General features: G+C 38.2%; 1 protein-coding gene across 1 annotated transcript in view; it reads left to right on the forward strand.

Moving 5' to 3' along the window:
* Nucleotides 1-15,148, forward strand: part of LOC140155617 (uncharacterized) — a 70,628-nt gene extending 55,480 nt beyond the window's left edge. Inside the window, exons 17-28 of the mRNA XM_072178532.1 lie at nucleotides 440-523; nucleotides 1,190-1,260; nucleotides 1,985-2,198; nucleotides 4,553-4,723; nucleotides 5,492-5,658; nucleotides 5,861-5,921; nucleotides 8,344-8,430; nucleotides 9,764-9,940; nucleotides 10,843-10,911; nucleotides 12,293-12,406; nucleotides 13,989-14,104; nucleotides 14,868-15,148. Coding sequence (XP_072034633.1) covers nucleotides 440-523; nucleotides 1,190-1,260; nucleotides 1,985-2,198; nucleotides 4,553-4,723; nucleotides 5,492-5,658; nucleotides 5,861-5,921; nucleotides 8,344-8,430; nucleotides 9,764-9,940; nucleotides 10,843-10,911; nucleotides 12,293-12,406; nucleotides 13,989-14,104; nucleotides 14,868-15,018 — 1,482 coding nt within the window. The 3' untranslated portion in view covers nucleotides 15,019-15,148. The remainder of the gene's footprint in view (nucleotides 1-439; nucleotides 524-1,189; nucleotides 1,261-1,984; nucleotides 2,199-4,552; nucleotides 4,724-5,491; nucleotides 5,659-5,860; nucleotides 5,922-8,343; nucleotides 8,431-9,763; nucleotides 9,941-10,842; nucleotides 10,912-12,292; nucleotides 12,407-13,988; nucleotides 14,105-14,867) is intronic.
* Nucleotides 15,149-15,516: the final 368 nt, after the last annotated feature.

The raw sequence follows: 15,516 nt of genomic DNA on the forward strand, positions 1-15,516 counted from the left end.
ATCAATATCAGAGAATTCATTTTTGTCCCCCTGTGGCGTCCAAATTTTGACATTTAACCTTTCCCCTACATGTATAGGCCTAACTCAAGAAATGTACATCGGAGATAGGTCAAACTATACTTTTTCTGATTTTCTGAATCCTTATGACGAGAGCAATACATTGGTATGGTCTCTAGCAAAATTTGACCAACTTTAAAAATTAACCCCCTGCATAAGAGGCCATTTTGGATTTATGAAATTTAGGCACTGTTTCACTACTTGGATTTTTGGGGACTTTTGATATGTTTTTGTGGGAGATTGACGCATGCAAAATGGATTCTGTTGTAATTGGTGGTGGGTGATTTTTTTTTATTTGACTAGCCTATTAATCTCACTACTTCCAGTTAAAAATTAAATCAGAATATCAAGTTTTTCCCATCTTCTTGTAATGTCTTAACAGATTACCTACAACTATCGATACATCGACCCAGGTCCGGATGATATATCATTTGACAAAACCGACCAAAGATTTTTTGCTTTAGAGGTATGTATCCACTTATTTATTTAGGGGCCTGAGCTTTCGATCCTAGCAGGATCTTTATCAAAGGCAAAGTGACAAGACAACACACAAACATGCATATATATAGTGACATGGACATAAAGGAAAAGGAAATTAGCAAGACAATAGAAGACATAAGTGGTTCCTCTGTAGTTTGTTTTTGTAGTTTTTATTTTTACCACACATTTTCATTTTTCTATTCAGCCCATTGTCTTCATTCATCTCATTATCCCTCTCATCTCCATTCATGACATCCCACTTCCTGCCCCAATTGATAGTTCCCAGGAACCAGAGGAACCACTTATGTCTTCTATTGTCTTGCTAATTTCCTTTTCCTTTATGTCCATGTCACTATATATATGCATGTTTGTGTGTTGTCTTGTCACTTTGCCTTTGATAAAGATCCTGCTAGGATCGAAAGCTCAGGCCCCTACACTTTGAAATTTTACTTAAACAGGCTATTTTTGTGGATAAGCAGTTTACAACAGCTCACCTTTTAACACTTATTTATTTACTAAACTTTCATCAAAAAGTAGTACAATCAGATATATGCATTTGAATTTTGGTTGTTGTTGACAAAAAATTTTTATAATCATTTTAAATGCATATGCTTTTTCCTTGTGATATTTTTGTACGTTTTCTTGCACACAGACAATGGTAGAGTTCAAGCGAGAAAAGCTGCTAGCACATGCTTTGTCTCAGACAAGCTTATCTTCTAAATGGTAAGAAAATTCAAGTGAGGGGATGGGGTGTGTAGGGGTGTGGGTGGGGATGGGGTACGTTTGCCTTCCATTACTTCCGAGTACTCGAACTACATACGACATAACGAGGACCTCGTGCGCGACGGAGACCTACAATCATGGAAAATAGGTCTTGGGACAGTTTAGATCCATGCACTGAGCCACTGAAATCGATCCCCCTTCCCGCCGTAACAATGTTGATCGGGGTCTTATCATCAGGCTCCGTGTTAGACATTGATTGGTGAGGGGGGGATATAGCTTACAAGAGGGTTGAAGCTACACGTGGAATATTATTTGAAAAACATCCATCAAAATTTACGTGACTGGGGATGGAAACAAAGGAGTAAAATTGACCACCCACGTGACGTGTCCCAACACATTTTTTCCATGTCTGTATAGGTAAGCGTCCTCGAAGTCCACTTGACATGACAACATACCAACAAACAGAGAACCTTTGCATTTCAAACAAAAAAATAATAATTTTCAGGTTCTCGAAAATAATGCGTAATGCAAGGTGGAGTGTGTGGGTTTAAGTCTGACGGTTTATATTATATTTTTTCTATATCCGATAATTTGCTAAATTGGCATCATAGTAATCCTATAATATGACAGACCTTATTTCTTATGAATTAAATTTCACATGATGCATTGATTGTTTTAGGTGACCCATCCTCATCATTCATGTATTGTCTTTTCTTGTTCGTAGGAAACGCTATGCCCGCTACTTCAACTATGGTGATTTCTTTATATACCTCATTTTTGTAGTCATGGTTAGCGTGTATCTGGAACTTCTAATCCCAATAAGAGATACACCATTCATAATCATCCGTGAATCAGACGGGTGTCCTCTCGTCCCGCGTTTTATCAACGAATCAGAGGCAGGACCAGATCATGGACCTTCTTCCGGGCCGCCTTTACAAGCAAGTAGACATTTCGTATATTCTTTCCTGGGTACTATTGGTTATATCGTATGATTCAATGGGCTCACCAGCTATGTTAATTTAAGGGTAGACGAGGTATTGTAGGTCGAAGCAACCTAAAAATCGATTTTCATTATCTAGATCAATATATTATTGAAAATTAACACCTTGATGTTTTGCAAATGTTCATTCTACAAATCGTATACTTTGCCGGGATACTTTGCAAACTTGCTTAATTTATTGTTGTTAATGAGTTATGTACGTTTTACAAAAGTGTTGTTGTTTCAGCCCTCTTTACAACGTAACTCAAGAACCGCAGCACCTATAAAAGTATATCTGTGATATTTGAATTCTTCCACACACTCGCTATGAATTGAGCAATGCAGTTTTTGCCAAAGCTCACTACCATTCGTAAGACGCTGTGAACTACCAAATCACAACAGTTTAAAACTAGTGGCAAATGGTGGTCATAGACCACAAACCTAGCTGGACGTGTTGGTGTTGTGGAGGTATCTGGCCCCTGCAAAATGTTCCCCTGGTTATGAGGTTTGTTGTCACCGAGTTTGAGTCCCGTACTCCTTACAGATGTCCAGATAATGAAATTCTAAGATTTAGCCCCAGGTGACCTTTGACCTGACCCCTGCAAAGTGTTCCAAAATGTTCCCCTTGGTATTAAGCCCCGGACCCCTAACAGATGTCCATAAAATGCATTTCTAAAAATTTGACCTTTGACCTGACCCCTGCAAAATGTTCCCCTGGTCATGAGATTTGTTGTCACTGAGTTTGAACCCCATACTTCTTACAGATGTCCAGAAAATAAAATTAAAAGGTTTGACCCCAGAAAACCTTTGACCTGACCCCGGCAAAATTTTCCAAAATGTTCCCTTGGTCATTAAGTTTGTTGTCAGCGAGTTTGAACCTCGTACCCCTTACAGATGTCCAGAAAATGCATTTCTAAAATTTGACCTCTGCATGACCTTTGACCTGATGCCTGCAAAATGTTCCCCTGGTCGTGAGATTTGTTGTCACTGAGTTTAAGCCCCATACCCCTTACAGATGTCCAGATAATGCAATTAAAAGGTTTGACCCCAGAAAACCTTTGACCTGACCCCGGCAAAATTTTCCAAAATGTTCCCTTGGTCATTAAGTTTGTTGTCAGCGAGTTTGAACCTCGTACCCCTTACAGATGTCCAGAAAATGCATTTCTAAAATTTGACCTCTGCATGACCTTTGACCTGATGCCTGCAAAATGTTCCCCTGGTCGTGAGATTTGTTGTCACTGAGTTTAAGCCCCATACCCCTTACAGATGTCCAGATAATGCAATTAAAAGGTTTGACCCCAGAAAACCTTTGACCTGACCCCGGCAAAATTTTCCAAAATGTTCCCTTGGTCATTAAGTTTGTTGTCAGCGAGTTTGAACCTCGTACCCCTTACAGATGTCCAGAAAATGCATTTCTAAAATTTGACCTCTGCATGACCTTTGACCTGATGCCTGCAAAATGTTCCCCTGGTCGTGAGATTTGTTGTCACTGAGTTTAAGCCCCATACCCCTTACAGATGTCCAGATAATGCAATTGCAAGATTTTACCCCCTTAATGACCTTTGACCCCAATTCTGTGTGCAAGTGATGGGCGCTGGGTAAAGCTGATGCACATGTGTAAGTGACGTCATTGTGCTATGTAATATGTGGCAGAAGAAGCATTTTGAAGGTATTTGGTTATATACCAAAAATGCCCCTTTAATGACCTTTGATCCCAATTCTGTTTGCAACCTATGGGCATTGGATATAGCCGATGCATATATGCAAGTTACGTAATTGTAGGGTGTAACATGTAGGAGGAGAAGCATTTTGAAGTTTGTTGCCAGAAGAAGAAGAAGAAAGAAAGAAGAATCGGATAGCAAAACAGTACCTAGCTCGGGGGGTTGAAAAAACCCCAGCTAGGTAATAATTAATAACCTTAACACTCTTTTATAGACTTCAGGCTTACATGTCAAAATCGGAGGAAAACCCTACTCCAATCTATAAAACTCCAAGGCATAAAAACCTATATATCACGCTTGCTCGATGGAGGCCTATATGGATTAAAATTCGTCATGAATTGGGCTATACCTTTTTCAACCAGGAAGTGACCTCTATCTTGTTGAAGATGTAATGAAGTTGTTTCATGAGAAATGTGCAACATGCTCAGTCTATGGTTTTTGTATGTTTTGTAAGAGGTGGTGGAAAACCCTGGAGAAAACAGTATGATTGGTTTTATAATTTCTCAAGTGTACTCCGTACAGAGGTTACCTGATTTGCGAAGTTTTGGGAGTTTCATATCATTTTAATATTCTTCCAATCATGTTTTACCAGGATTCCCTTGGATATCCTACTGCAAGTTCCGATGAGCACCCTCATCTTGGACCAGAAGACCTAGTACGTCTTACAATTAGCGATGACTCCCCTATCTTATTGGTACAGATCTTCATTCTCTGCTTTGTGTCGATCAGGGCTTTCATGGAAGTACTGCACATGATCAATGCCGTAAGTGTGTATTTGTTGTCTTTAAAATCAATTATATGCTTGTCAATACTCACTCTTTGTCGCTCTTAATTGTGATCACATCTTAAAGGTCCACAACTGGTAGGTGACCTTGTCCTTGTAGATCACACTCCTATATACTTGTATACTTGTCTGGACTTAGTGGTGTCTGGACTGACATGCCCTGGGCCACATAACTCAATTATGTAGTTCATTATTCCAGATGTGGTGGTGGACCTTTAACAACATCGGGGATCGACTGCAGTATGTTCCCTACTCCTAAAAGGTTCGTTAGTCAAGAAAAAAAGGTTCACTATAACGAAAAAGAGGTTCGCTTGTCGAAAATTATAGGATTAGGTCAGTGGTGTGCGCAAAGGGGAGCGTTGGCCCACACTTTTTTCAGTCTGTCTGGGAAAGTTCACAGTTGTGTCAGTCAGTCTGTTTGAAATGGCTCTTCTACCAATTTGGGGGAACGAAGCCAAGCTAGCCGACAAGTATTGAGCACTCATAAGTTTCAAGAAACCTCAAATTCGGTTGTAACTTTGACGACAGACAGAACATAATTTACATGGATACATGTCAACCTTGACTAATTAAAGTAGATCCCGCCCTCGTGTTAAGTCTCCCATATGAACACTGACACGCGCAATCGCCTGAGATACGTCACGTGAGCTTTGTATATCGGGGTGGTTTGTGGTATTCAGGTGTTCGTCCGTATGCAAAACTTATCACGATGATATAATAACAAGTTTCCATACAATAATATTACAGAGGCTACAATACTGGAAGAGACCGGACAACTACTTGCACTGGGCCATGTTTATTGTTACCTTTACATTTGTTTTCCCGCCATATCTGGCGCCGTGTGATGTTCATTGGGTTGCTGGAACAATAGCGGTTTTCGTAACATGGATGAACTTCATCTTTGTACTTAATAGGTAAGGAATGGTACAAAATAATATTACTCAATGTAGGCCTATGTGCACTTGACACACGTGTTTTTATGCTAAATAAATATAGTACAATCTATAGAAAAAATAAAAGACCGTCATTTCACTTTTTAGAAAGATAATTTGATTCAAATAGTTAAAGATATGTATTTATGCTTTTTAATAGCATATTTCGTGTATATTTTCGCAGATTTGACTTCTTTGGGTTGTATGTCACAATGTTTTTTACCACGCTCAAGTCACTTATAAAGGTATGATTAACGTCTTCTGTGTTTATATTACATCATAAACTGGGCTCAAAAAGAAACTTCTAATTTTTCACAATATCTTAAAATCCTGTCCATAAAAATAAACCAAAATTGCACACAGGATTACTTCCATACTTTATTCTAAACACTGGTCAGTAACAAAACAGTTGTCCAACTGACACAACAGCACGATACACTGACATGGAACAGCTTCCTGGACCACATTCACAGCCCAATAGTTGGCACCAACACAAGAAATCTGTGAGTAAGTGGAATAGAGTGGAACAAGACCTGTTTCTTGAAGAAAGTGTTTGAAAAGCAGAAGCAACCCGTTCCACACTATTGGAAACACTACGGAAAAATCACCTGTGTAAGGATCTTGCACGAATTCTCACAGATTTCTTTTGCTGGGTGCCAATTATTCGCCTGTGAATGTGGTCCAGGAAGCTGTTCCATGCCCGGGGTTCCATGTCAGTGCATTTTCTGTTGTGTCAGTTGGACAACTGTTTTGTTACTGACATGTGCTTAGAGTAGAGTATTGAAGTAATATTGTGTGTAATTTTAGTTCATTTTTATGGACAAGATATGACCTTGTGAAAAATTATAAGTTTCATTTTGAGACCAGTTTATATTTTGTTGAAGTTATAATACACTAATGAAAAAAGTATCGTTACACTTGCATGTCGTTATGATTTAAAAACCAAAAAAGTATTGCGCAAATTGATAATTTGCTGAATGCAGCATATCAGTTGTTGCTCTGCGATCTTTTTGAAAAAGGTTACACGTATTTCAATACCAATGATTCTCCATCGATTACTGGATAGTATCCAATGCGGTACATGGTTTATTGTGCGCGCCATTTTCATTCAAATTTAAACCATTATATATCGCATGGTTGATTAATCGATGACGAAAATCAGTGACAATAAAATAAAATGGAATCTGAAGAATATGGTTAACAAGTCAAGTCAAGACAAAACCCTAGGAGTTGCGCCACATCTATTTGAGAAAGCGGAACAGCATTGATCAATAAGAAATAAGACACCACGTCAGAAGCATGCGACGTCGCATTACATACAGTAGTTGTGAACAGTGATGGAGGTAAACTGATCCAGGAACTTAGTTCTCCGGGAATTGCGACTGAAAAAGGTCACGATTCACACAAGTCGGACCTCATCTCTACGATCTGAATTGACATAGGTCAATTTATTTCCCGGCATGCTTTGTAGGCACATCGGTCTTACCATAGACCCTGGAAGAATTTTAATAAATATTTGCTCCACTGAATATTTATCAATACATGTATGATAAAATATTAAAACATCGTATAAGAACTATTCTATAGTTACAGTTATACCAAGTAACTGATGAGGCATTTAAATATGCAGGATTAATCATCTTCCTAATAGGCAGACTAGGGTACATGTCATAAACGTGACTTTTTACTTCCGCAAATGGCCGTTAGTCGGACCTCATCTCTTCTCAAATTGTGACCTAGGTCCTGACATTTCACCCTATACAGTCTCATCCCCCTGGTTGGTCACACTTGTTAAAAGCATGTATTGCTCTCATCATAAGGATTCAGAAAGTATAGTTTGACCTGTCTCCAACATACAGTTTTTGAGTTATATGTAAAAAGGTCAAATGTCAATTTTTGGGGTCCTGTGCTACAATTTTAATCCAACTGGTCTCACATTGTTCCTTCGACAGAAATAATTTAAATAAGAAAAGTTTATTGTTTTGTTACATAGGATAACATCAGTAAATAGGTCAAGGTCAACAGGGTCAATGGATTTTGAACTTTTTTTCCATATTATCAATGTAACAAGTCACTTGAGATATCGCAAACTCGTGATTCTATATTTCGAATGTTTTTGCAAGCAAAGCAACCTGAGACCATTTTTTATCAATATCAGAGAATATTTCATTTTTTGTCCCTTGTGGAATCAAAATATTAGTACGTTCTCGTGAAAAAAATTGAGTTAGTTTGAAATTCCCCTGGACAAGGAACTAACTGCTAATTGTCTCGTTGTAACCCGTACGAAACTCGGGGAGCTGATCCTGGTTGCGATGGTTATTTGTGGAATGTCTAGGGTGTGCGCTCTTGAAGCAGCAAAGTCCCTGATTTGTTGTTAAATGGTTTATGGAATGATGTGGGCCGTAGTGGTCAGCGACAACCTGTAAAGTGTGCTGAGGCTTGTGGATCAACGTCTAGGCGTTGTGCCTGCGCGTAGCGCACTATAAATCACTGCGCTTTTTCTTTCTTTTTTTTTTTTTTGATATGTTTTTGTGTGAGCTTTTGGGAGATAGACGCATGTAAAATGGATACTGTTGCAATTAGTGGTGGGTGATTTCATATAATGGGCTATAACAAAAAAGGCTTTTGTGGATTTATTTTACAATAACTATTATGAAATTATTGCAGGCAATGTCAGTTTATGGATTCTTCATTATCGGATTCGGTCTTGCATTCTACATATGTTTTCAAAACCGAGATTTTCAGGAAACAAATGTGAGTATACTTTGAATCAATTGTTTATCGTTAACCTTATGAGAACTACCTGCCGATTGGTCAAAATGAATATTGTGTCCAATTTTGAACCAATCAAGGAGGGTATTAATAAGATCATCTTTCCAAATGCAAGTTTGACCATAAATAGCTATCAACCAATCACAAATGCTGTTAGATGACCAGTAGGCCTAGTGTCCAGTGGGTTAATGGTTGACTAGGTATTGTTGGTCAAGGCAGCCAAAAAGATCGATTTTCATTGTCGTAATCAATATATTATTGAACAAAAAGACCTTGATGTTTTGCAGAAGTTCAGCCTACAAATCATATACTTTGCTTGATTTATTGTTGTTAATGAGTTATGTACGTTTTGCAAAGGTGATATGGTTTCAGGCCTCTTCACAACATAACTCAAGAACCACAGGACCTACAAAAGCATATCTGTGATATTTGAATCCTTCTACCATTGTTCAGCATAAAAAATGTTAAACATTGTTCAAAGTATATCGACCTCTGTACGAAAATGTGGCACATTTCACAAGGAAGACTGTAAGTGTTTTTAGTTTTGTGATTGGACCTTTCTATCTGAAGTTATATGCAAATTAGCTAATTAGCATAAAAATGTCAAACATTGTCCAAAGTATATCGACCTTGGTACCAAAATGTGCCACATTTCACAAGGAAGTCTACATGTGTGTTAATTTTGTGATTGGACCTTCTGTCTCAAGTTATATGCAAATATTAACATGGGATGATACTAAGTAGGCTAATTAATGACATGCATGGCTTGGTCATGCGACTCTACATTGGTCGGTGAGGGTGTACTCAGATGAGGGGTCAAACCCTGGGGTCAAAATAATGTCATTAAGCGGACGTCGTGACACATGTTACACAGTGCACTGTCCGGCTAGGTTTCATATAATTATGTACTCAGATCTAGTTTAATTTAAAACCACTTTCATGAAAATCCATAGTCTAATTAAATTATAGAAAGGTAAACTTAATACAAAAATTTTCAATTGCGATTTTCTAGAAATGCATGATTTTTCGAGATAGATCCGTTTGTGAAATACATGTACGTATTTTGTAAAAATCATAAATAGTTCAGTGGCCAGAAGTGGGTAACTGCAATAGCTGCCATAATGATGAGAACAATGTAATTGTGTGTAAATTGCCACATGTTCATAAGGTAGCTATTCACACTTGCCCACTGTTGGCACTGAGCAGTCGATATCGCCTTTGCCAAAAGTTACAAAGCGCTCTCATCCCACGAAAGCATTAACATAAACTTATAAGTGAAGGATAAGTCTCTACTAAAATGTTTGTCTTTTGACAGGAAGCTTTTCGTAGTGAATGGTCGTCCATAATTACAACTTTTGTAATGACACTGGGTGAGATCAACAAGAGTGATTTACTTGACACTGGTGTATCTCTGCATCCATTTGATGAAGTTGCCAACTTTCTTGTGCTCATCTTTCTATTTCTAATGCCGATGGTTCTCATCAATTTAACGGTAAGTTTGAAAATGTTCTAGAAACATTTTCATAACCTGGCACCCCAATATTGACGTAGCCTGGACTTTTTCAGAGGGGTGGCAAAGGGCGAGGGGTTAAGGCAACTTACAAGGGGCAAAATTTGACGAAAATGGTCAAAAATGGGATAAAAAGTTTTTAAAAAGGAATAAACATGTCAAATATCAAGGCGACTAGTATCCCCACATGCCGGGGGAACAAGAGGGGTAGCACCCCAACCCTTGCTACGCCACTGCCAACATTTGAATTGTGTGGGCCTATTTGAAGATGCTAACAGTTTGTGTTTGCTCGGTTTCTGGCATTCAGTTGAATTGAATTGAATTGAATTGAATTATTGTATTGTATAGAGGTTATCCGTGTTCTATAAGCTGCATATCCTATCAGCGACTGCTATACCTTGTTTAGGATTTTCAAAAGAAGTACCTGCATGTTCAACCATGACTGTTTCAAAATAGCCCGCCAAAGTCTTGCAGGTGACTCCGAGGTAGCGCATTGCATTGGTTTGAATGAGGAATACTACGGGAATCAGCGTCCTTTGTTAGAAGTCACACATTAGTAAAGTGGATAAATCCGAAATTTATTTTATTAATTTTTATTTACCTCTATTGATAAATGTTGAATGGCTTTGAGTATTTTTGCAGTAGTAGTAGTAGGCCTAGTAGTAGTAGTAGTAGTAGTAGTAGTAGTAGTAGTATAGTAGTAGTAGTAGTAGTAGTAGTAGTAGTAGTAGTAGTAGTAGTAGTAGTTGTTGTTGTAGTGTTATTATTATTATTATTGTTGTTGTTGTTGTTGTTGTTGTTGTTGTTGTTGTTGTTGTTGTTGTTGTTGTTGTTATTATTATTATTTATAATGTTAATATTATTATTTTCACCTCGCATAATAGATCGGTATATCGGTGGGTGATATCGAGGCAATTATGGAGTCTTCGTATTTTAAGCGATTCAGTTTGCAGGTGAGTGTCATTGGTAACTTTTATGATTTCTTTGGTTAGGTCTCGCGAACTGGAGAGCGTGTCACAGTGTAGGTGGTTATAGGGGTTGGTGCTTTAGTTGGTGCTGAGGTCCCGAGCTCAATCCTGACGGTTCAAAAATCTGAATATATTTAGTATAGAAAATACAAGGTTTCCAAGCCTTATTATATTGCTAGCCATATTGCTTAAATATAAATATGGCTTAATTTATTCAGGTGTGCGTTCTGCCCAAGGTACATTTAGAAATGGGTAAATAACCTTGATAGTACTCCGTTCTTCCGAGGGGACGTTAAGCTGTCTGTTCAACGTACAGAGAGCCATTATATGCATGTATGCCTACCTAATCGACTAATAGGAAGTCAGTTTCGAAAAAAATAGGAATTGACATTGCTAGTTGGGTTGAGACAACAAAGGAATCCAGAAGAGGCAATATGATGTACAAGGTTTAAAACATGTTTTGCTCTTCTCATGGATTCTCAGCAGGTTTTTACTGTCGACCAAATTTGAAATATTATATTTCGCGGGCCTGTAATATCTTGGACAACGGGTGGGACTTTGGGCAAAATTTAGGTTGAACAATGAAGTCACAAGAAATTACTTTTACAGGATATGGATGCTTCTGAAATCCACAAAAAGTATGCAGATTGGTCGGCAAATGAGGTGCTGATGTGATATGACGTGATTAAATTAGCCAATCAGAACCCGACTTCATGTTTACGCCTCGCCGTAAACTGAGCCAAATCGGGCAGTGCGAATAGGTGTAGTATCATCAGGACGCAAGTCGGTCCAAGACCGAGTGCCAATATCCGGTCACCTTTGTTCCATAACCATTAGGGTATAAGACATTTTTTGTTTTTGATATAGCCCCCGAATGAAATGTATTTAATTATGATTGTACTCACTCAGGTAGCATTGTGTGTGAATTTTACATCCGAACTAGAGGCTATTCTTTTTTTATGGACATTTTAGTGTCTAAAATGGCCCAAAATGAGGGTTTTTCAATATTGCCGTCCATTTCTAATCGTCACCCCCATAGGCTTTACATGTAAAATAAAAAGGCACGTAAAAATTTAATAGCCTCTAGTTCGGATGTAAAATTCACACCAAATGCTTTTTGATTGATTACAAAGATAATTAAATACTTTTCATTCGGGGGCTATGTGGGATTTTGTTTTTATGTATTCCTTGTACAATGACATTTCACTATAAAATGTCCATTGGAAACAAAGGTGCGGTATGATACAAATTGTGTAGCCATTAGTTTTGAACAAAACGCAAATATGATAGTTCATATCCTCTGATATTCAAATGCCAAAATGAAAATTTGACTTTTTTCATTCTTTTTTTCCTTAATCTGTCGCAGGTTGATATTATTCACCGAATAGAAAAGCGATTACCTAGACGATTACAACGTGCAGTTTGGCTACCTACCGGTGAATTCTGGCCTAATAAAACAAGATCTGCACTCGTGAGAAAGGTTAGACAACTTATAAAAGTATCTACTATATTCATCCAATCCCGAAAGCATTTTACATAGGCCTAATGCTATTGTTTATGTCTGTTTGACCTCTCAATAAAACCTCACGTGAACAGTCGGTGATGCCGATGAACTATAAGCAGTGAGAGCACAAAGGCGTGGCTAATCAACAATCGACAGTCCGCAACAAAATTGTGTTTACATTTAGCCAACGGAGAAACTAGCAGCTTAAGGGGTACTACACCCCTGGCCAATTTTGTGCCTATTTTAGCATTTTTCTCAAAAATTATAGCGCATTGGTGACAAGTAAGATATGTATATTATAGGGGGCAAGGACTACAACTGCTGCACTGAAAATTCGGCAACTCAAGGCAAGTAGTTATTGATTTATTGATCAAATATTGGTTTTCCTTCATTTTTGACTGTAACTCCACAACCGTTGTCTGTGCTGAAATAAAATTTCCAGTGCAGTAGTTGTAGTCCTTGCCCCTATAATATATACATATCTTACTTATCACCAATGCGCTATAATGTTTGAGAAAAATGCAAAAATAGGCACAAAATTGGACAGGGGTGTAGTACCCCCTTAATCGCAACGTTGGCAATATTATACCTCTATTGTATTGCTTGTTCTCAATCTATCAAGTTCCAAGTTGTAAAATTAACTGACACTCCATGATTATCTAATCATCCACACCAAGCATCCAACATGTGAATGGTATCTTTGATAGGCTTGATAATGAACAGAACGTCGAACAGAGACTGAATACAATGTCAACCTATTTTTTTAATGGCAGTTTTCAACATCTGTATTAAAGTTTAAACTGCATTTAGGTGAAAAATACACCGTTTTGGGTGCATATTCTGACTCGAAACTATCGCCATGATTCATCAGCTCCTGCACCTCGAAAATCATAAGTGTGATTTGTGATGAAAAGAAAATGTACATGATTTTTGGCACAGATTATTACAGTGTTGTTGTGGGCTAGTTAATGTGCTTACAGTCCATATGCCTTCAAAGAAAGGAACTTTGCGAACCAGTAATAACGGAAAAGATCTAGAATACGTCAAAGTGCGTACCTCTTCCAGGACAACTTTATTTTTCTGTCAACTTTGTGAAGTCTGGTTTATGAAACAACATACCCGTCAATGTAAGTGGAAACAGAGGGACTGCATAAATTCAAGCCTGTTTTCCATTAGAAGCCTCCATTTTGGAGATTGTCATCTGTGTGAGGATTTTATATGCAGAAGATATAAAAGGCTGCTGGTTAAGTAACATTACTAAACAGTGTATTTGATTGATTCTGACTGATTGAATGTATTTATGTTCGCTCACAAAATTATTATTATGTCATCCTTTACTTTTAATTAAAGATTCACATATTGTTAACTTAACCAAACAGTATGTTTTGTTGTGCAATCTGAAGTGAATTTTTGTAATAGGTGTTTTGACCTTGAGTCATCAACGACTCATAACAATAAGTGCTGATATGTTGTGAGGAATAAATTGTTGAAGCACATGTACTGGCACCAAACAACGAAGTGCACGTTAAAACACCAACGTTTTTGTTTGTTTTTTTAGATCAAGCCTTGGCTTGGTGGGTCTTCAACTAAGTTTCTGCGAAAATCTCAAGAAGAGGCAGAAAAGGAAATAACTGTACGGGACGTGATGAATGAAGTCACTAAACATGAAAACTCGTAAGTACGGGACGTGATGAATGAAGTTACTAAACATAAAAACTCGTAAGTTAAGATTGGGGATGAAACCTGTTGTGGCTTGATGCATTGGCGTTTCCAGAGGGGGAAAGGGAGGGCACGTGTCCTGGGCGCCGTCTTATAGGGGACACCGAATCGACCATTTCAGCTGTCCCTAGATCAATTCTGTGCCCACTCAGTTCAAGCGGTGAACGTCTAAGTTTTCCCCCGCATTTCAACATGAATAGTCATTTGAAAGGCCGTTTTAAGACCAAATTAGTGGTACTTGTGAAAAATTGTTTCACTTCAAAAAAATGGGTGGGGCACTCTGATATCCTTTAATACCAGGGCACCACAACCCCTGGCTTGGCCACTGGCTTGATGCTGACCTTTACCATGGTGACAATGACACCAGTGAATGATGATGATTACAATGAAGCTGATGATTATGATGATGACAAGCAGGAGAGCAATGATGATAATGATGATATTAATGATGATATCAATGATGAAAAAACTACTTTCCATTTTATTCAACTTCGTCGTGAATTAGCAACATATCACAAAACTGACGAGTCACTGTAAAATATTGACAGATTCGTAGAGTCTCTAATGCATAGTAGGGGCATATGCCCTAAAATATGAAGGCAATAACCCGGGGCAATAACATACGATTTGTGATTTATCCGGTATGCAGAAATTGAAGGAAGTGCCTCATCTGTTTAAGAATCTATAGTAATTGTTACTGATCTTCTTCATTTTTCAGAATATCTTCGTTGACAGTGTTGGTACAGCAGCAAGGTAAACTATTAAGTCGCATTGCTGAGAAACATGACATCAAGCTGGAAATAGAACCATCGCTAACGTTGTCTTCGTCAACAACACATGGAAGATACAGTGTGGTCCACAAGAAATGATACATTCGAAAGATTGTTTTTAATATGACCAGGTGGCGTAGCGTCATATGGGCACGGGGGCACGTGCCTCCCCCTCATCGATTGTAAAATTTAGAAAATCCCATAGGAAAATTGTCAAAATCAGACAAAGTCCCCCCTCTCCATCATGGTAGGGGCCCCCCCCCCCCCCCATCACGCTACACAAATGATATGGCCCATTTCTTTCATCATAAAAGTACCAATGTATGTTGGCCTCATCTATTACTAGTATTGAAAACTAACTTTTTGACATGGGGGATGTGGTTGGAAACAATTTCTTGAAATATAGTGAATCCGGCACCTTTTGGAGACAGAATAAGTTGATGGTACAAATGCGCGCAAAATTTTTTGCCATTTTGAAGCTAAACGGATAAAATATTGTGCAAAAGTGGAATAACTTCGCGCGTAGCACGAAAATTGGACTTTGGGGGCTAAAATGGCCAAATATGAGATTAATTTGGTCAGAGACCCACATGCAGG

Source organism: Amphiura filiformis, chromosome 1 (genome assembly GCF_039555335.1).
Source record: "Amphiura filiformis chromosome 1, Afil_fr2py, whole genome shotgun sequence".
NCBI lineage: Eukaryota > Metazoa > Echinodermata > Ophiuroidea > Amphilepidida > Amphiuridae > Amphiura > Amphiura filiformis.